At 38.8% G+C, this 21,886-nt stretch overlaps 2 protein-coding genes across 17 annotated transcripts in view; one reads left to right on the top strand and one right to left on the bottom strand.

Moving 5' to 3' along the window:
- Window positions 1–8,516, top strand: part of BLNK (B cell linker) — an 87,965-nt gene extending 79,449 nt beyond the window's left edge. For 11 of the 14 annotated variants that reach the window (XM_015867182.3, XM_085555198.1, XM_085555193.1 and 8 more), the window contains 6 exons: window positions 268–346; window positions 729–760; window positions 2,315–2,394; window positions 5,450–5,533; window positions 6,478–6,633; window positions 7,802–8,516. In XM_015867182.3, the coding sequence (XP_015722668.2) occupies window positions 268–346; window positions 729–760; window positions 2,315–2,394; window positions 5,450–5,533; window positions 6,478–6,633; window positions 7,802–7,921 (551 nt within the window). In that variant the 3' untranslated portion in view covers window positions 7,922–8,516. The remainder of the gene's footprint in view (window positions 1–267; window positions 347–728; window positions 761–2,314; window positions 2,395–5,449; window positions 5,534–6,477; window positions 6,634–7,801) is intronic. The other 3 variants (XR_014948896.1, XR_014948897.1, XR_014948895.1) reach the window with 1 other exon arrangement.
- A 3,799-nt stretch (window positions 8,517–12,315) lies between these two features.
- On the bottom strand, window positions 12,316–21,177 carry ZNF518A (zinc finger protein 518A). Of its 3 annotated transcripts, none has more exons than XM_015867187.2 (3): window positions 20,719–21,177; window positions 19,700–19,814; window positions 12,316–17,963 (listed from the first exon to the last, which is right to left on the bottom strand). In XM_015867187.2, the coding sequence occupies exon 3, from the start codon at window positions 17,841–17,843 to the stop codon at window positions 13,227–13,229; it is 4,617 nt and encodes a 1,538-aa protein (XP_015722673.2). In that variant the 5' UTR covers window positions 17,844–17,963; window positions 19,700–19,814; window positions 20,719–21,177; the 3' UTR covers window positions 12,316–13,226. The 3 variants fall into 3 exon arrangements, with proteins under 3 accessions (XP_015722673.2, XP_015722672.2, XP_032301225.2); XM_015867186.3 differs by having other exon boundaries at window positions 21,122–21,177; XM_032445334.2 differs by lacking the exon at window positions 19,700–19,814 and having other exon boundaries at window positions 21,122–21,177.
- Window positions 21,178–21,886: the final 709 nt, after the last annotated feature.

Below are 21,886 nucleotides of genomic sequence, written 5' to 3'. Positions count from 1 at the left end.
CTCTGTGTCACACAGTGCGCCCCCCAGAAGGCAGGGCTCCCACAGAGTTCTGTGGGCACTCAGAGTGCAGCTATTTGCTTATAAACTTTGGTAGAGTGCCACTAGTCAGTAATGACGGTAGCAGGATGGCAAGCCTCCACGTGAGAAAATCCTCCAAAAAGATGATAACAAGTAAAGAAGCCCTCCTTCATCTACTGAGACAGTCTTACCAGGGACAACGTATTTCTAAAGAAACGCTGACTCTTATTTGTCTTTCCCAAACTACAGACAAACCTACAGCAGCAGAACGACGACAAGGTTCCAGCCACGAGTTTCCACTTCCACCTCTTCCAAGTGGTACCCCAAAGTAAAAGTCTTTTTTGTCATCTTTTGAATATTTCAGTGCACCAACTCCTATTGCTCAGTCTGAACACAGATGGGGAAAGTTCAAAGGAAAACATTTCTTTTCTTTGTAGCCTTTTGTTTTTTGAATCGGATTTCTTGAAAACCCCCAGCAGCAATAAATAAATAAATAAATAAATAATCAAATGTGCCAAATGCATCAAAACACTGTAACTGCCACCAAAATCAGGGAGGGCTATAAACCCAATTAAGCAATAGAGGTTTAAACCAGATGTTTAAATTACTGATCGTCACTACTAGCAGGACCTGTATCTGGGTCTTATCTCTCAATGGGCAAAGAAAAAGGTTTCCCACAGACCTTTTTGTAATCTCTCTGTTTATTTCAGGTCTTCGCTCCAAAAGCCCTTAATTCTGCCAAGTAAGTATTGTTCAGATTATGATTTAAGATGTGATTGATATATAACTTACAATTCATCTTTAAATTACTTTGAGATGCCACGTATATTAACTGGTTCAGAATTAAGTCTGCATAATACAAACGAAGATGAGAACAGGTGTAGTTCAGCTAGTAAAATTAAGGGATTCTTTCAGTTATTATGCAAATTACTGGAGATTGGGTGCCTTGCTCCCATTTGTTAGCACTGAAAAAAGGCAGACGGGTCAGTCCCCAACATAAGATTCTATCTGTCTTTCTTGCCATAATGGTTCATATTTGTGCAATAGTCTGCCCTCAAGGTTTGTCTGTTTCTGTTACACAACTGATATCCTTGAATGTGTAGCATGAGTTCTTTCTGAAGAGTAACTTTTTTTTTTTTTTTTTTTTTTAAGTCATTTGGTACTAAAAGCTGCTCTAATTAGCAACATTTCTTTAACATGTTCTTGCTTGGTGCTTATTTGGTCCCTAACAGCTTTATCACAGACACAACTGGGCCCAACAGCCAATACCTCTTCAGCACACCCTGCCATCTCTTCCTCATCATCATACCAGCCTTGTGCTAATTTTTATTCTCTTCATCAAAAGTACTGATTCCCATATAGCACATCATCAAATGTTCTACTTAAGTCCAGAATGAATAGAGCGAGATAAATCCTTTCTGTAGAAATCCATTATTTTATGAAAGAGCTTTAACATTTATCTACTTGAGTACATACCTAACTGTGATCACAAGTGCCAAGTTGGACTCAGTGATCCTTATGAGTTCTGACTCAGGATATCCTATGAGAACAATTACCGTCTTTGGCCAAGATTCTATTTAATCAGAACAGTTATCTCTACTTACTTTCCATGGCTCTATCATGTCATTAATTTGCAACAGTACTCAACCAGTTTCCTTGTAATTTCTGTATTTCTTTAATTCTTCAACACTTGTATTTCAGCCATAGTAACTATTTTATACTCTGCTTTTCCATCACAAATTTAAGTAAGCTTCATAATCTTTCCTACCAGTTCTGCCTCTCTGTTTTGCCACTTGGATTTCTTGCACACATGTACAAACATGCAAGTTGGATTAAATCAGTGAAAAAATATCTGAGCTATATTACTTTTGCTGACTCCCTCACCACATGACTGCCTCTTACCCTGGGCTGGATGCTTTTTGCACTTTCTGCCTTTTCATTGTCCTTTGCTACAGAATCACAGGGTAAAAACTATACTGGTTTACTTAATTGTTTTCTTCTCTTTTCTATTTAATGTTGGGGTTTTTTTAGGCATTTTTCTTACAAGATTAATAACCAGAGCCAGATTTAACAAGTCATTTCAACTGTTCTCTTTAGGAGGAAGGACTCCTCTTGTAAGCAGGCTGGTGTCCCATACACCAGTACTGAGCCCATGTATTTACAGTATGTGGCTTTCCTGAATAATAGCAAAGGTCAAACTTGTCCAGATCTCTGACAGTCACTGTGACATACCAATTTCTTACAGGAAAACAAAACTTACTTTGAAAAATTCCCCATGTTGTTCTCTCTTTTGCAGAGGTGCCAGAAGCCCCAAGCCGTGCTCTGGGTACTTCCCCTCATAGCAGCATTTCATCCATTTCAAGTACTGCAGACCATGTAGGTACAACATTAACTAAGTTCATTATCCTTCACTTTCAAATAGTATTTTCACCCCTCTCTAAAAATAACACTCCTTTGCTGGGGATACCCATGTTCCTGTTTGCAATGAAAACTTTTCTATGATACAGGTAATCTAAATGTTTGTCAGAATTGTTTAGAACATGTAGCATAGGACAGTTTCAACAAACCATGGAAAAATGCATAAATGGCATTATACTAAACCTATGCTTTGTGCCACTTAGCCACTCATTTTAAAGTCTTCCTGGCTTCCCAGTCCATAATAATCTGACATCATTTGAAACAAGAAAATTTTTAACTATGCACATAGATCTAGATGGCTCTGATGAGCTTCTATTTTCCTGTTTTCTAATGTTTAGCAGTATATACTGAGTTCTGAAGTGATTATGCAACCAAGACATCTGCTGCTATTAGCTGCTTTTTGTTGCAATGTTAAGCTTTGAGTGACCTGAGCAAATGCAAAGTTATTTTCATGTCAGCGCTATTCCCTTTACTCACATTTTGGAGGAATGGAAACTACAGAATGCACAAAACCATTCTCGTTAGCCCAGTAGTCACAAGCAAGGTAAAGATAGTTCAGCTTATTGCAAAACAAAGGCTCTATTGTGCAAAGCCAATAACATTAAGTGTTCTAAAGTCTGACATGACAATGATAATACAACAGTGAGGAACACAAAGGACTTGAATCTCTGGAACAATTTTAACAATGCCATACTGGAAATTTATTACAAGAATCACTTTCAAAAAAACAATCCAATGGACACTAAAACAGCTTGTAGCAATTATGCTTTCATATAACAGCCTTGGGCAAAACCACAGTTTAACGAAACATTCATTTTATTATTATTCTTTTAAAATTAACTGTTGAAGTCAGTGGTGTTTTCCCACCAATTAGCTATAATGGAGCTGTAGAATACCTCACAATGCAGGTGCTTATGGCCTTGATTTTTGCCCTAAATGTTCATTGCTCGTTCCCATCCAAAGTTTGGTGGTGGGTCTCTGTGAACAGATTATAGCCCATAGAGAGGGCTAGGAAAGAAGGCTTTGGAGCAGCTGACTTTCTTGTTCTGCTGAACAAAGATTGGTTTGCTGGAGTCATTACTTAAGCGGCTGAGTACTTTACATACTTGCGATTCTTATCTTTTTACAATTAATAGTGTGACTGGAAAAATACATGGAAGAATCTTGGAGATAGAGTTGCATGCTATGGCTCGAGCCAACATACAAATTAAGTGCAGTGCCCACAGCCAGTCCCTCCCAGCCACGTGCTTCCCTGATGTTCTGAACCTGCATCAAGCTGAGCCAAGTTAAACTCACAGAAAAACAACCTGTCAAACTCATACACACACACACAAAGGCAAAAACACAGAAAGGTGATTTTTTTTTCTCCTTATGATATTACTAAAGCAAACTATCTCATTGTGAAGCAAGAAAATGAGCACGAGGGAGGGGCCAAGGCATTCCACTATCAGCAGCAAGGAAATAGTCATTACATGCAACTTCATCTTTTTTTTTTCTTTCCTACTGAGATAACAGATTACTTTCATAAATCTTCCATGAAAAATGAGTTTTATTATTAACTTTGTTACTGTAAAGTTGGAGCAAAACCATTCAAATGACCCTGAAGGTTAATACCCAGAAGCAGTGATTATGAAATACTCTCAGCATTATTTTTATAGCCTTCTACACTCTTGAGTCAGTTTTGGCATCAAACTTCTCAGCAAGAGCCTGATTTTTGTGATTGCTGGTTTGATAACCTGTTAGTTCATCTTCTAGCCATTGGAACCTGATAATGTGTAGTTCTTCTGCTGCTTCTAATCCCTCATTCCCATCCTTCCCCTTCCACACCTGTCTAAAATCTCCATACATTTTCTAAAACAGTGCTTCTGTTCACAAACTTGCATTCAATCCTGCATCTTTGTATTACCACTGCTTCTCTTATGCAAATCATTATCTCCTTTCACACTCCCAGCTGCCCTCCCCTCCTCACATCTCTTCATCTGGACACTTCCTCTGAAATGAGTTTTTATCTTCTAAACCAGAATCCACTATCTTTAGGGGTGCCAATAATCCTACCTTGTATCTGTACCCATGTCCCCATCCATGAAGTCCTTTGGCCCATGTCTTTCCCTAGAAGAAAAGGTTCTGGTTAGGTTGTGTTACTGTTCAGAGCACTGCCAAGCATTGAAAAGACTGGAAAGAAGAGCGATGTTAGTGAGGTGTTCACAGGGAACACTACACATAAATGGGACTCCCAATAATTTATATTAAATACAAGCCACTCTTGTATTCCATCCCAAATGCAATCCTTCCCTACAGGAAACATATGGTGTTTTATGCCTTTTAGTCAAGAGCTTTATTTTAAATGCAAAGATATGTTCATACTCAGTCCAACAGGGAACCTGAACTGGGCCCGTGTCTCAGGTGTTGAACTGCAGCATAAGTAGAGGAGAGAGATTAATTCTGTGTTTTGTAGTACAGCATACATTTCCGTGCTCATTTAATAACATCAGGAAGCCAAAAGGTGCACTTTTCCTACTTCCATGTTATCCAGATGCAGGTAATGCTGACCATGTTCACAGACATATATGGGAAGCTTCATTCCTAAAGTTAGATACCTACCTCCACTGGATATTGTATGGGCTAGGCCACAGCCAAGCAACATCAGAATTGTTCAGGGTCAAGCTATTCCACAAGTCCTGAATACTATCTTTATATTCTACTAGAATATCTTTATGCTTTAAAAATGCCAGATCATGCTTTAGTCAAACCTGTAGAATACTATCAGGGTTTATTCTGGTGCACGTGAGCCTTCTATCAGATGTTAGCACTGTTTAAACACAAGAGTTTTCCTTTGTTCTTCCTCTGGTCAATAAAAATGGTCAGCTCCTGGCAAAGAATTTTCTGAATTCAATGTTTCTTGAGCAATTCTGCATCAGAGTTCTTCTCAGCCATTACTATTGAATAGTAACACTCCCACAGTCCAAATTCTTTATTATTTTTCAGGTGAAACTCACTCTCTTATTCTTTTTAGGATGCTGGTGTTCATAGTAAAGCATGGTATGCTGCAACCTGTGATCGGAAAACAGCAGAAGATGCACTGTATCGATCTAACAAGGTAGGTCACTTTCAAGGAATGTCTGTTCTAGGAATAGCATCAGGTGTTTAAAAAAAATAAGACAAACAGAAATATTCTAAGAACTTCAGTTGTATGACTAACAGATCAGAATACTCTGCTGTGCAAGTAGTGCCAACCATAAAATTCTTGTGGTGAAACACTTTCCCTCACTATAGGAGCGTAACTGAAGTTGCCCCAGTTTAGTTCAAAGATTACTGCGCTGCAAAGAATGCTGTTATAGATTAGAGACTTTCCTTGTTGCATGTGCTAAAAGAGAAGGCAAAGCCCTGTTACTTCTAAATCATCTTTATGACAATCCAATGGATCATGTGAAAAAGTATTTGGAAAGACAGATGCTGCAATGTATTTTGACGTGACAACACTAAGCATTTTAGTTATTTGGAGAATGAGTCCTCACCTAGTCTGTCTACAAGGAATTAGTGTCACTGAAGAGCACAGTAACATGCAGAGGTGCATCCCCAGCAACAGGTACACTTCCATTGTTGAGCTTTCTTCTCCCACTCTTCACAAAACAGGTTAGAGCAAGGGGCTGTCACCAGCATAGGCTGCTGCCAGGCAGTGAGCAATGGGCTACACTGCCAGTAGCTATAGGTCTGGAGAAACACCTCTGCTGTCCCCTTTTTTACAGCAACTTCATTTCCTAATAATGTATGAAATCCAACAGGCTGCTGTCACTTATTATATGCATGTTTATTTTTAATCCCTTTCTCTGAACAGGCAGAGAAAGGATGCAAAGAGCACCATTAAACCTTTCAAAACTATCATTAGACAGCAGAAATACATGCTGCTTCCTACTGTGTGGATTTTCCTAATGATAGAAAAGGATTTAATGCTATTGCAATTAAAAAAGACAAAACCACAACCTATTAAACTTAAAAAAAAAAAAAAAAGTTTATAAAAAGTTACATATTTTCTTTCTTTAGGATGGATCATTTCTAATAAGAAAGAGTTCTGGACAGGATTCAAGGCAACCATACACACTGGTTGTGTTTTATAACAGAAGAGTATACAACATTCCTATACGTTTTATTGAATCAACAGGACAGTATGCATTAGGAAGAGAAAAATGTGGTGAAGAGGTGAGATTTTCTTCCTCCCCTACCCCCCCCCTCCAAACACTGTTCATTTATCTACCTTTAATAAGCAAGGACTGAAGTATGTTGCAGTATGACTGACAGGATTCTTCATGCGTTGTGATTGAAGTATACCAAACTAGAGAAAACAAGTGTTAACATCAGCTCCTGCATGATAAAACTAATTAAAGCCACAGATCAAGTTGGAAGCATGCTCATAACTATTCTGAAAAGCTACCAGGATCAGAACTGCAGCTACTAGATAAATCCCCCAGCTATTTCTAGTCACCTTCTACCTAAGACTCTAATTCTAAAGTTTCTTGGAAAATTGTAAAGGACCTCTATCAAAAAGAAAAATAACTGTACTTTTAATTCTGTTTTCAAATAAAGAATGTTTAGAGCGCAAAAATCACAGAAAATTATTCTAACAGCAGCATAGAGAAGTGGAACTCATACACCAATAAATCTGTGTGTCATCAGCACACAAGAGGGGGCTTTTCAGGCATGTGAGAGTAGGCTTGCCTCAGCCTAATTATCTGCCTCACAGGCAACAGTTCTTGGGTTACAGAATAACTCAGAAGCCTGAAGTTTATCTGGCCTTCCACAAAGAGTCATAAATGACCTGAAGGCAAAAAGAAAGATAATCCCATTTGGATGGAAACCAAAAGGAATATCAACGGGTCTAGTAGATTCAGAGTGTTAATTTACAGAGGCTGACATTAAAATGGCATAGCTAAAACAGGGCTCATTGACAGCCATCTTCACCATGTTTTCTTAAGAGTCCTCTGCTCTTACTGAGGTGGCTGAACTGCAAATAAAGCAGATTCCAAACTGCCCCACAGTGTGTAGCTTGACAGATTAAGGTTAGCTGTAAGTGGTGTGTGTTTAATATGCTGGGTAATAAACTCTGTGGTTCAGCTTGTGCAAGCAGCAGTCACCAATGAAAAGGATATTACCACTATCTCTATCTTACATTGTCCAAATTTAATATGTCTGCTATTGGAATTGGGACTGAGAGCAGGATTGGTGCTCTTACCAAGAGGCAGAACATCTCGGTAAGAGTCATAGTTCTAATCTCCTCCATGCTGGGAGAGGACAAAAATGATGCTACAATTACTATAAATGTTACAACATTAAGGGATACCACTAATTATTTCTTGTTTTCTCTATACAGCGTTTTGACAGTGTTGCTGAAATAGTAGAAAATCACCAGCATACCTCCTTGGTTCTAATTGACAGCCAAAACAACACAAAAGACTCAACAAAACTGAAATATATTGTAAGAGTTTCTTAACTGTACTGAAATGCTGAGCAGAAGACTGTTTTTAATCATTTGCTTCAACACCCCAAAACGTGTGGATCAGGTGTTTACAAGAAGAACATCCACAATGATGAAAAATACTCTTTGACATCTACTGAGCAGTAAGAGATGCAGTTCAAGCCCAACTCTTTCTTTACCAGACACAAAGTGGATACACTGTCATCTGTGACAACATGGGTATTGAAAGTCAAGTGAACAGCTGCGTACCACAGCCTTGTCCTCTGACTGCTGTTTAAAGATGTATTTCCTATAGGACATTCACACTTGAAAAGTGAGAAAAGCCACAGTGGTCTATTTGTTCCATTTGTTAAGTTTACCACATATCACTGCTCTCACTAATTTCTTTGTAAAGCGCACAGCCCTAGAAACAAGAGCAGCTGAATTTAATGTACTGCTGTGTACAAGCTGGAAATAGGGCTGTACTTTACATGAATAAAGCTTCACAGCAATAAAGCTGTCAGTGTTTTAGAATAATGGACATGTTGTCCTTTTCTTCAGCTTTACTCTCATTAATATTTCTGTTTGTTTTTTCAGATGTGCAAATTAAAGTTAAATATTGTAAAGTCAACTGAGTACAGAGGCGGTGCTAAATGACTTTTGTTAGCATCCTTCTAGTGAGAAAGCAGCAACTCACTGTCATGGATGTCTCTTATATACATTTTTTGAGCTCCTTTACAAGCCTCCTGTTGTTACAAAAACTGTTTTCACAGCTTTAACACAGATATCTGACTTAATAGCTCTCAATCTTTTGTCTTTATTTAATCTATTGTTGGAGGCCCAAAAAACACACTGCCAAACTAAATACCAACTCCATTCTTGCAGAATTTGATTTAGAGACAAAAAAAAAAAGCCTGTTCTATCACAGCATTTTACTCCTTGCATTAGTGACAGCACTGTCATTTTCACAAAATATCAAGTAGTTAAAATGAAATTTAACAATACATAATTGCTCCAATTAAAAAAAAATAAAAAAAAAAATAATTCTACCAATAGTGGTTAATTAGTTCCAAAGGTGTTTGATTTCTTTGGACCTGAAAATTAATCTACCATGAAGATATTTTCCAAAATTGACACACTAAACATGTTTTCTTCCCCCCGCCCCCCCAAAAAGGCAGTGTTCTCTAACATCACCCACAAGGCATTTGAGGCAAAATTCAGCCTGGACTTGCAAGGTCTCAAAAAGTCACCTGTGGGGAGGCTATTACACAGCTGGTTCTCTGAAGCTTTGAGCAACAGCTTTGTGTAATGCACCAATCTTCTGGAAATAACTGCTTCCTAACACAATGATGTTCAGCACATGGTTATGTTCTTCTTTTGCAACACAGAAAATACTTATTCTGTCTGTGATGCAAATGAAAGCCCAGCAGGTAAGAAATTATGCATACAGACTTTTCACAAGTCTGTTTAGTATAGAATGCTTGTTTTACAGTGTCACATATATACCATGTTCAGTATACTGCTCAGGTGATAGTAATTAAACTAGTATAACTAATACAATGTTTAAAACATTTAAGACTGTAAAGTCTAGACCTCAGAATTAACCAAAGACAAACATATTGGTCTCCGCAAGCTTAATTTACTCCTTGTAGGTGTTTACTCTGAAAGTGTTTAATGATATGGAGCATTACTTTAGAAGGTTGCTATACTAAGCAATACTACAGTGCAAAATATTCTGTGAAAAAGCACCCCTTCACTGATTAGCTTTGTGTTCAGAGAAAGTCCTTGCCTTACTCATTCATCTACTGCACAACATTTACACATTACTTAGTAACGTTGTAGGTGATCTAAACATTTTAAGTATGCTATGGATAAATACTCAATTCTACATTCATCTCCAAACCCTTATTTATTCTTAACCATTTTCTACACCATTACAGAGGTAACTTACATTTTCAGCAGGAAGATGAGGTAGGCAGTCAGTAGGCAATATCTTCTTCCACAAAATAACTGATGATAAAGTTTGCTATGCTAAAAATTCTGGTGAAATGGATCCAGCAACCACTACTGAATCTTTAAAGTGGCAACTCAAATGAAATCCTGCCCCAGAAAACTTCCCCTACAGCTGGTGAAGTGCCCACAGCTGATGCTAGTTAGTGTTGGCAGGTGTTTCATCAGGCAGCAGGTGTGTTAGCCTGACTTCTGGCAGACACAGCAACATAGTTCTCTCCATCTTTGATTAAACCATATAATTTTTCTTCCAAAAAACTAACATTATCTGACCAGCAAAGAAAACAAAAAGGAAGAGCTAAAAGTGCTGTCTGCCAATCTGATACAAAAAGGAGAGTGAACCAAGTACTGCAAATTATTCCTATCAATGTTATTCCATGAAAGAACTTGCATCCTCCAAAATCCAAATGTTCAGACATGCAACTTTGAAAACTACATTCTTCCTTCTATCTAAACCACCACCAGCACAGATTCTTAGAAAGTGTTAAAATAATAAAACATCTCACATGACAACACCCCAGAACAAACACTGAACTCAAGTTTTTTGTTAAAACATTAAAATTCCTGAAGGAGAGAAGCCATGATCTGCTAATGAGCACACATCTTGCAAAGAATACACAAGGGACTAGACTTGAGGCCAAGAATATATTTACAAAGCATTTCCTCAAAGGGAAAAACACTGACCTTGGACTTGCATTCATTTATGTTTCAAAATTCTGTATCCAAGTTAAGGCTTTCCTATGTTGATATATGTTGCAATCAAAACATTTTAAGATAGCTTGTAAAGTCCAGCAGCAAAAAGCAGCACTCTTCAAATCAGGTTACCTGCAACCTTAATTTGCCACAACTGGCATACACATTACGAGCATTAAATATGCAGTGCTTTACTATTTTACCATATGGATTTGTGTATTTCATTTGGTTCCCGTATGGTACTTCAGAATAAACCACAGTTGTATAAGGAAGTAACACTGCTTATAGGACAATTGTAGGATACCTTTCCCATTTAATGAATATAATGTGGAAAGAAACTCCGCAGGATTCAGCCAGCTGAAAGGTAGCCTTGTATTATTAAGGCAGTTAAACATGTTTTTGGAAAACCTACTGCTGCATCACCCAGTGCAATTCTCAGATTGCTTAAGCCAACTTTCTGCTGATGATCTTTGTGATCATAATTTCATGGAAGCCTGACTTGAGATTCCTTGAAATCAGATCTGCAGAAGTGCCAAACTCTTAGGACCTCAAATGAAGAATTATAGAAAAAATAATAAGAGAGCTCTATATTCAGAATACTTGAGCAACATGCATTAAGTAATACAAAGACATAACTAAGAGTGGGGAAACAAAATATTAATCACAGTTCTCTGCAATGAATGAGATGGGTGGCCATGGATAAAGTGACACATGACAATGAATTAAGATTGTATAAACCAAGCTTATTTCAGCATTTTTATCGCAGTATTAAAGTTCTCCAGAAAAACAAAATCCAACCACAGTTGTCACTCTCATGATTAATCAGTATAAACAGCCATCTAATTCTAGAGCAGAATTTCTACCTTGATGTTATGCAACTATTAACAAGAAATTGTTTACCCTTGGTGAAATTGCAGTGAATACGTCTTAGAAACAAACTTCTCAGATATTTATTCCAGAAAGGCAACGTCAAAGCTCAGAGGTTTAGTATGAAGGCTCTCCTACAGGAGAGCAAGCTGAGGCAGCCAGTAGGTCCTTCCTAGCTTCTTTTTTCTGTTATCCTGCTGCTGTTTATTTCTAACACACTTCCATAACAGTAAAACAGACTTCTAAAAGCTCTTTGCCAAATTCACATCAGAACTCAAGCCCACCGTGCAGCACAAGACAAGCCCACTTTGATAAAGGAAACACACCAACTGCACCCAACCTGTGCTGTCTCATGTACTTCAGCTGACTCCCATATAAATCTCACATGCTACAAAGCTATAGTAGATCTTGCTGCCAACACACAGCAAAAATATCTACTTATTAGGTAATACCTTCAAAATAATTTTCATTATAACTTTTTAAAATGCAGAGAAACTTTAATTCTGCTGCCATTGACATCCCTAGGAGACTTGTCATTGTTTCACTGGCAATACAATCCATCTTGACTTTTACCTTAAGGAACAGCTGCAGAAAACTGCAGTTGCACTTGCATACAATCTAAAGCCTCTGTGATTTCAATGACCCAGCCTTCTCCAAGACCCATAGTCAATTTTGACAGTTTTTCCATCAATACTTTGGATAGCTGACTTACATATACAACATGTAACCTTGCAGTCCTTGGGCAGAATTTTGTGACAGTGCTTTTGCTGCTGTTCACTTTGCACTAGGAGCCTTCCTACAAGGTCTGTGACAGACACAGAATAAAATAAAAGTATTTTCTATAAATGCTCACAGTCACATTCTCTGTAAACACAAATTATAGCAAATTTAATAGTGACAGAGTCAATACAGATTAGGAATGTTCATCATTCTGAAACACCATATACATTAAGAATACCATATGTTTTCAACTGATTTCATTGTCAGGCTCACTGTATTAACACAATTGCAAAGTTTTATTAATTTATATGAAAAATACTTCACTAAGAAAGTAGACAAACTGCACAGAAATAGTACAAGTGTCATGTGCATAGCAATATAGCTTAAAGCATTCACATATGGCTTTGTTTAAATGAAACTATTGGGGAAGTGGCCCTGTTTGGACCTATGATTACACAGTTCACATAATGTTAACTGCTTCACATCTTCCAGGCACTTGCTAAAAATAGTGTTCAATCCCTGAAAAACAAAATCGGGAGTTAACAAGTGAAAATAACAACAAAAAGTCCCAGGATAACAGCTGTGTGTAGCTGATTTTTTTTTTTTCAAATTCTTTTTAGTAGTGCATGCACAGATCTGGAAAAAAAAAGGGGGGGAGGGGAAAGAAGGAATAATTTCTGTGCAAGAATTATACCAAATACCTGAAAAGTATAAAAATATTTACAAGTTTACATCTTTTAAAATATGTACAGAACAAAAGCCCTGAAAACTCATTCCATAGAATAAAAATATAGGACAGGATAGTAGTAACAAAAAATAATATATATTTGTATGGAATTGTATTTGCAGTGAGTTACAAGTTATCTAAACCACAAAGTTCCTCCATCTTTCTAAAATCCTGATGGCAACTGCTTTTCCTTTTAAAACACAAGCACTCTGCATTATTTCTGAACTTGTTACAATACTGAAATACAAAACAACCTGTGTATCACAATTTGATTCTCTTTCAAAAAAGGCGTAATGCGTGATATTTTATTTGTATGGGTCATCATCACACTAACAAATTCCAGTCTCGAGTAGCCTCCATCAGATGCCTCTGTCCATGTCCTACCCAATTATCCTGATTGTCAAATATTCTACCACAAAACCAGCAGCTAAACTTAGCTTTCAAGGTATTTTCAGAGGTAGTTTTCACAATCTGATAATTGTTTTTGCTAGTCTTTTTCAGCGTCAATTTTAACACAAACCTTTCTTTTACAGGACTAATAGGTTTTACTATCCTGTGCCTCTTTTGAAAAAGATTATCAGTAGTTAAGTCCAAATGATTGCAGAAGGCTGACTCCAGAGCTTCAATAGTTCTTTTTGACAATGAAACCTTAAGAACATGTCCCTTAAATTTAGCAATGGTTTTCATTACATTTACAACTTCTGGAACATCTGCATCAGGATGGTTAAGCACAACAACTGGCTGATTTCTACGAGGGCATTTTACAAGCTGTTTAGAATTAAAAGGAAGTAGTTTCAAAGTCCTCACAGTATCTTTTGATGCCCTCTGTTTGTAAAGGACACCTGATTCACTAACAACTTCACTTCGATTCTTTTCCTTACACTTTCTGTGTAACACTACTTTCTTTCTTGGAGGTTCTTTGTGGTTATCCTTATTTTTCCGTTTGAAATTCTTGTTTCTTTGCGAAACTACATTTTCTGAACTTTTAGGCCCACTTAAATGAGGTTTTACTTTGGCAGTTCTGCTTCGGGTGCTCCATGAGGACTTCTTGCTACCAAAGTTATTCCTGTTGTTAGCAGTTATTAATTGCGTACTCTCAGCAAAACCTTTTCGCAACCATGACCCTGCAGTTCTGGTAGAATACACAGGTTCTACAGAAGGAATACAACACGCTGGATTAGAACTTGCTAAAGAGGCATTTGCTGGCATTAACCTACCCGGTAAGATTAAGGCATCATTAGAATTAAGATCAGTCTGTTTCTGTGCTAGTGCAGGAGTAAGGGACTGTAAGCTGTCCAACTGCAGTGAGGGCACTGAGTTGTTTACTGACCGGTTAGTTTCAGCCAGCATATCTGAAGTCTTAAGTTTCAGCAAAAGCTTTTGTTGCATGACTCCAGTTTTCTTTGGTTGACAATTTTGATAATGAGCATTATCCTGAAAAACACTACGTTTATGTACTACAGGCTTGTTTGGTGTCATGTATTTCAGAAAAACTGCCTGCTGTCCATCAGGCAAAAATGCATAAACTTGCTGTTTCTGTTTCATTTCCTGTTGTTCTGTTGACTCTTCAGAACCAAAGACAACATCCTGATGCTCTGATAATGCTTTCACAGAAGAAATTCCTTTTGCAGATGACTCTGATGATAAGTTTGTAATTACACGTGGTCCTTTGGACAACATCCTATTTAATGAGTCACTTGCTGCACTACATATTCTCCTATTACAGCAACTTCTTACACTTCTGCAACTGTCATTTTTCCCCTCCACTACTGAAGATGGTATGGTTACTTTACCATGTTCTCTGGATGCAACTCCACCTAGAACCTGAGGATTATCACTAGGGACATTTGCAACCGCTCCAATTGACTCACTAAAAGGCAGAATCATCCCAGATTCGTTATTTAAAGCAAAAGACGAAGGCACGCCTTTCGTTGTGTGACCATCTGATGAACTAGTTGACAACAGAGATTTTCTTGAAACAACCTGTAGTCCAGGCTGGTTAGCAAGGTGCAAAGGAACAAAAAATCTTGATGGAGGAGGCTGAACTAAAGGAGTTTTTTCCTGTTCCCGAAGGACTGGTGAAAAGCTGGTATGATTTGAGGTTGTAGACTGCATTTTATCTTTTATCAGTCTCTGTGTTATAATTGCATCTGTATCATCTTTAAGCAATGCACCATCTGCAGTTCTGCATAAAAAGTCCATTCCCTGGGAATCAAGGTGTGTTCTGGGTGTCTTTCTCTCTTCTCCACAATGCATACCCTCATGTATGCTACATCTTGTATTCCACTTTCTCTTACATAAATGAAAGTCAACATTAGTAGAAGGCCTCTGAAAACTACATGTGGTTGCTGAGTTTTTTAAATGTGTAAAGACTCTATTCCCTTTCTCTTGACTGGAAAGCAGCTTGTGAGAAGGCAGTTCTGCACAGTTATTCAACTTGCTGTAGGACTCTTGCTGAGGAGTTGGTTTAGCTTTTAAAACATCTTGCAGTAATTGGTTTATTTCAGGTGATAAATAATTAGCTGCCTGTTCACTCTGCAGTGAGAAAACTGATGTGATTTTAGGCATTAGAAATGAATTAACACAATCAGATCCATTTTCTTGGAATTCCTCAGCTGTGCTTGTTAAGTCTTGATGCAAATTAGTATCAAAATACTGCTGATCATTATTCTGGTCTTCCACAAAATATTCCCTGTCAGTAACACATTTAGATTGATTGTGAGGAGACATACCATTATTCTTAGTGTTTATGTGTTCATAAGTTTTAATGTTTGATTGGGCTGATACAGTGTTCTCCAGTTTTAAGTCTTTGATTGAATATGAAGATGCAGATTCGTCACTGTTTTGAAAATTAACTGTTTGGCTGGATACGAATTCTTTAGATTTGTCATCTGTTGACATCCAAATGCTACACTGATTATCCAAAGCATCCATTTTAGAATAATTATGAAAAGACAGCAATCCTTCATTAAAAGAATCAACTGAAGGTGAATAATACAGATTATTAGTTCTATGATTATTGTTCAGGCCACCATTTTGGATTTTCAGCTCAGGAAAGAAGGGCATTTTCCAAGGGTCACAGCACAGTGTATTTGTAACAGGAGGTGATAATACCTGAGGATGACTTGTAGGACCATAATTTCTCCATGAGATATTACTTCGACTTCCAATTTTTGTCACCTCATCACATGGAGATACAGGTGAGCCCAACTTCACTGGCAAATTACATGATTTTTTTCCTACAGCTACATTAGAAGGTGCTACAGTTCGAGAAACACTGCTACCATACATTAAGGAGTTATTTTGTTTTTCCACTTTTACTCTTCCTGAACGAGGAGCAGAAGAAAACGCGGAAGTTAACGGGTGAATGGAATTGTTCTTAAAGGTTGACTGATCAGTTACATGGGGTATAGCACCTGAAGACAAACTACAAGGATCTGCAGTCTGTGGCAAAGGGGCCGTAGAGCCATCTTTAATAGGATCAGCTTTCTGACCCAACAAATGCAATTTTTGCTTATTTGTAGGTAATAGTTTTATAACAATATGTTGTTTCCCATCTACAATTTTAAATCCCATAAATTTAGCACTGTAATTTGCTGGAACAGATATTTTATTGTTCTTGATCATCAGTACTGCAGGCCCATGAACAGTATTTTTCAATGATCCAAGGCTGAAACATGTTCCATCATCTGCTCTATTATACTGTGCGGTAGTAGCAGCATGCACTCCATATGTTAAATTCTTTTCATTATATATAATTTGATCCTTTTCTTCATTTACATTCACAACTTTCACATACTGGCTCAACTCATCCAATTTTGGTTGAATTTTGTTCATAATTCTTAGCACTTGTGAATTCTTTTCTCCAGTTTTCTCACTCCCACCAATTATTTTTTTTCGTCTCCAGAGAGGCTTTTTCGATGTTCCCGTTTTATACCTCCTTAACACAAGCTTTAGTGATGCTGGAGCCTTCAGCATTCTTTTTTCACATTTATCCCTTTCCGGTTTTTCTTTTGCACATAAGTGGTCACTATGCTTAGCTGTAAGGTGTCTAAAAATATATGCTTTCCGTGGTGTGCTGTAACTGCAAAACTGACATCTAAAAAGAATCATATTGCTATGGATAAGATGATGTCTCTGGAATTCCTCTTCTGTATAGCTTATGTGATGACATTTTCCACATTCGTATGGAATCCCATTATGTCTGTGAATGTGCTGAACAAATGTGCCCACATCTTGGGTGGAAAACCCACACTTTTCACATTGGAAGTGACCATTCACACAGTGCTTTGATGTAAAATGTTTTGTCAAATCCAACAAAGAGTACGTCTGGTCATCAAGACAGAGCTCACACTTTACTAAAGGGCTGCGATGGGTGAATCTATGCTGATTAAAAGCCTGAAAGTCATTAGCTGAGAAGTTACACATTTCACAAGGATACACGGGCAACTCTCCAGAGTGCAACAGCTGAAAATGTTTTTGTAGATCATTTGGGCTGTATCTGACGTTGTCCTCACACTTTGTACAAGCAAAACGCAGTATCTTAGCCGTAGTTTTCAGCGCTTTTCCAAATTGCACTTCTATTTTATTCTGCACATGGCTTCCCCCTGAATAATCAGGATTGCTTACGTTTACTTTCTCCAGAGTTACGGACTTCCTCGCAGTCTGCTGTTTACATTGAAATAGTTTTCTAAACTTATCAATTTCATGTTTCATTAATACTTCATTTGGAATGTTCACCTTGGGTAATTCAATCTTCACATTTTTTAGTTCACAGGAGAAACTGACATCCAAAACCGCTGGTCGAGTTGTCATATTTAAAGGGTCATTCACTAGTGCATTCTCCAAACTAGTATCCATATAAAGATTATTTGCAGCACCATGTTTCAACAACTTAATTTGCTTTTTATCGTGAAAAAACTGGTCCTGTTCGGATGGCATGATTTCATATGTATTCTTCTTCTTCAAGTGAGTTCTTGAGATTAGGCTTATTTCCTGTAGTAAACAAGTTTATTGTGCTGAGTTATCCTCAATGTTCTACAGCTTTCCCATTTTATTCTCCTGAAATTAGAAAACAAACACAGAGAATGTTACTTTTAAAAGCAATGTACTAATGGAGTTGTGACCTCTATCAACATACACACAAATAAATTAATAAATCTCAATCATCCACAATTAACATTTCACATGGCTACTTTTGGCATCACAAAGTCTGTAGCAATCAATGGATAGAGTCAGCTTTTGTTTCTCACCATATGTTTTGGAACAGGAGTGTAACTGACAACAGCACCTTCCCATAGATTAAGAGGCTCAAATCAGTATGGTGAGCATCATTCTCTCTTTATAAGCTACACTCACAGTTAATAACAGCACAAGTTTCCACACAAACAACACTCCCACATGGCGACATAAAATTGGGAGAAACAGATTAGCATCAAAAAAAATCAGCTGGACTTTGTAAAGGAAAAAGAACTGTTTTTTCCCTACTGATACAGTATTTTCTTACTAAATGGTTTTCCATAATAAAGAACTAATAGTGACTCTTTTCTCTACTAGCAAGTTAGTAAAGTGTTGGCTGAGATCTGATCAACAGCTTTCTCTCTGCTATTCCCTTGCCCACCCTTAAGCAACACAAACTTGGAACTCTCTAGATCATCCTGTTTATTCACATTCAAACTGAAAGAATGATCACATCATCTCCCTCATTGTGATGGAGTGCAAGAGCTGTCTCTAGAGCTCCAGGCCATCATCAGCACTGAGGTCTTCCAAATATTTTCCCATATCCCTGTGAGAAGGAAGAATCTAGCATTCAGCATGTAAGTACCCAACTGAAACAAAGTGGAGACTGAAAAATTTTCCAGGTCATGCTCACATATCGTGGCAGCAATAAAAGTAAAACACGTTTGGTGTTTTTGTTTTAGCATATGCTTTATCACATGCCTTCAAAAAGCATATTGGCATTTCTACATAATTCTTGAATACGACAGGCAAAACATATCTACATTTTATGCAGACTTCAATATCAATATATTTATATCTGTGTATGTGTATATAAATATATACATATATACATATGTATGTGTGTGTGTGTATGTATATAAATAAATAAATGACATTTCCAGTCTTCCACATGGGAGATTAAAACATGGAATATGCCTGAACCATAACAACAGAACAACTCACCCACATTATACTCAATTTTCACAGAAAAAGTACTACATTATAATACCTTCTTCCTGCCTGTTGTAAATTTGTTATTTGAACAGGAGCAAGCCAAACTCCCACATAAAGAGTAAGTGACAAAAACACAGCCTGGACTTCCAGGCTGAAGAACTTCTCAAATACAGATGCAATATATGAAGATTACAGGCCGCATCATACAATGTACCATCCTGATGGTAGCCATCTATCATTCTGTTATACTGTCATAAAAACATTTCAAATTTCAGTTTACAATTGACACTATAAAAAAATCACAAGTAAATGCAGTTGTTGCAGGAATACACTCCAGGCTTTTAACACAGAGACAATGAGGTCTCTCCAAAGTGGGTAAAACATTTATGTTCAGTGAAGAGGCTCAAGTGAACAGATTCAAACCTGACTCAAGATCATATTTAGCTAACCAACCACAGAAATTAAAATCAAAGTTTGTTATTATTGGCAAGGACGCAGTTACTGACAAACACCTGGAATACAGAAAATAAATTAATACACCAGGGATATCTAATTAGTGAATATCAATCAGCGATTCACAGGGATCTTTAAATTTATGTTATGAAAGTAGAAGTCAGACTTACTCGTTTAGAAAAAAAAGACTTCAATTCCTCTACAGCCTTTTAGACATTTTTTCACACACATAGCAGAGGTGAGATTCAGAGAAGGCCACAGTCAGGAGGAATACTGAAAAGAGGTCTGGAAACAAAAGGACAGATATTTTAGAGGGCAGAAACATAAGCACGGCTGAAAGAATATGCTGAAAAGCTCGAATCCTTCCCAATGGCACAAAAAGTGCATTTTTTAATACACTGAAGAAAAACTGTAAATTTGTACTATGTTGTCTGCCAGGAAAGAATACCATCAAATACAGAACAAATGCTAAAGCTGTAGCTAGAAATCCATGGCTAGCAAACTACTGATCAGGTGCGTTATAACATTAGCTTTAAAAAGACTTCTCAAATGTTCCTAACTGTGTTAAGTATAAAGTCGGCTTAAAAAGGCAAAAAGCAGCAACTGTTATTTCGTTACTTCAAACTAAAAAAAAAAAAAGAAATTATCTTTTTCTTAAGCCAAAAGCCTTGTAAAATACACACCAAATTCCTACAGAATTTATTACAATTTTCTAGACAGTACTGCAAAAGACAAAAAGATAAAATAACTATTACCTACATAATATATGGAACATGTAGATAATTAAGCATATATCATAAACAAAAAACTTTAAAATACGTAAACATGAACCAAAAGTAACTGATACGGAAAGAAACCACCAGGCAGTGTCAGAAGTAACCACGTCAGACCCAAGCCTCAACTTTCTTCCCCAAAACAGCTCGAATACATCAATATTTCATTAGTTTGCTTTTAGAAGGAGGCAAGGCTTTAGCTGCACACTTTAACAAAAAATGACAGCGAGAGCACTCTCGCGCTGGGAACTTTTCACCTCTAGTTTTACTATCTAGAAATAAAAACCCATTAGTCCCAAACACCGCCGTGCAGCGCGCACTGCCCGGAGCTCTGTATGTCCGCACACATCAGTGTGTTACAGCGAGGTATCCCCCTGCCCAACTCCCGGTCCCACCCGTCCCCGCCGCGCACCCACCTGCGGGCAGCCGCCCCGCCCCGCCGCGGGTCGCAGCTCAGTGCAGCCGCTCCACCCGCTCCCACTCACATAACACTGAACCCCGGGGCAGCCCCGCCCCCGGCCGCCAAGGGGCGCACGCACGACCCCGGGGGCACGGCGCCGCCGCTCGGCGGAGGGACACGGCGCCACCGGCTGCGCTGCCATGCGGTTATTACGGTACCGGAGCCGCACGCAGCTCACCCGGCCAAAGCGCCTTGCACCGCCAACCTCTCACGGCTGCGGGGGGCGCGGGACTATTTAACAAGTGAACAGCAGCGCAGGGCAGCGCTCTGCTGCTTTCTGCTCTACGAGGACTCCCGTCGCCCGCTCCTCCCCGCCCTTCGGCTGACCCTCCTCCGCCCGGCGCCCCCTGCGGAGTTACCTCGCCCGTCCCATAGCCCGGCGGGTCGCAGTCGGCGGCCATAACAGTTTTCATCCGGGAACTGCGGCGCTCAGAGCACAGCGCTGGGGGCGGCCGCCGCGGAGGGATACGCGTTCACCTGGTGCGGGCGGACGGCGGCCGACGAGGCCCACGGGAGAGAGCGCTGGGGGAGGAGGCACCGCCCGGGGGCGGGAGCCCGGCCGGCCTGTCCTACTCTTGGGCCGAAGCTTCCTGGATCCCGGCGTTGGGCCGCGTGGCTGTGGGGCCGGGCCGAGGTGTGCGGGCCAGGAGGGCTGGGATCCTGCCAAAAAACAAAGGGCCCTGCCTGGAGTGCAGTGCGGGTAAAGGCTTGCTGACCTGTACCTGGAAACAGACAGCAATGAGAGTGTTCTGAGCATTATATCAATGGTTTGTATTGATTGATTTGTTGTCACGTGCCCAAAATGGTGGAGGGACAAAAAAACAGAGCTGAAAGTCACCACAAAAGGAATGTTTCTTTATTAGACCCAATGGCACTGATGCTCAGAAGAGCTGTTGGTAGCAGAGCACTCTGAGCACTTGGGCTAAGGCTTAACGCCTGTAGAAAGGTAATAACCACCACCAAAGGTAATAACCACCACCAAAGGTAATAACCACCACCTAATAACCACCACCAAAGTACCGTGACCAAAAAGGGGCCAACAGCTCTGGCAGAAATGAGCTGTTAAGGCAAACGTTCAGTTAAATGTATCTGTGTGCGTGCATATAATAAGGATCCACTTAAAA

This window comes from Coturnix japonica, chromosome 8 (genome assembly GCF_054131305.1).
Source record: "Coturnix japonica strain WE chromosome 8, WE-NBRP24, whole genome shotgun sequence".
Taxonomy (NCBI): Eukaryota; Metazoa; Chordata; class Aves; order Galliformes; family Phasianidae; genus Coturnix; species Coturnix japonica.
The sequence above is the reverse complement of the archived record's forward strand: the minus strand, read 5'-3'. Positions and strand labels throughout refer to the sequence as shown.

Excerpts from the sequence above, each read along its gene's own strand:
- ZNF518A (XM_015867187.2), bottom strand. The coding sequence starts at position 17,843 with ATGCCATCCGAACAGGACCAGTTTTTTCACGATAAAAAGCAAATTAAG.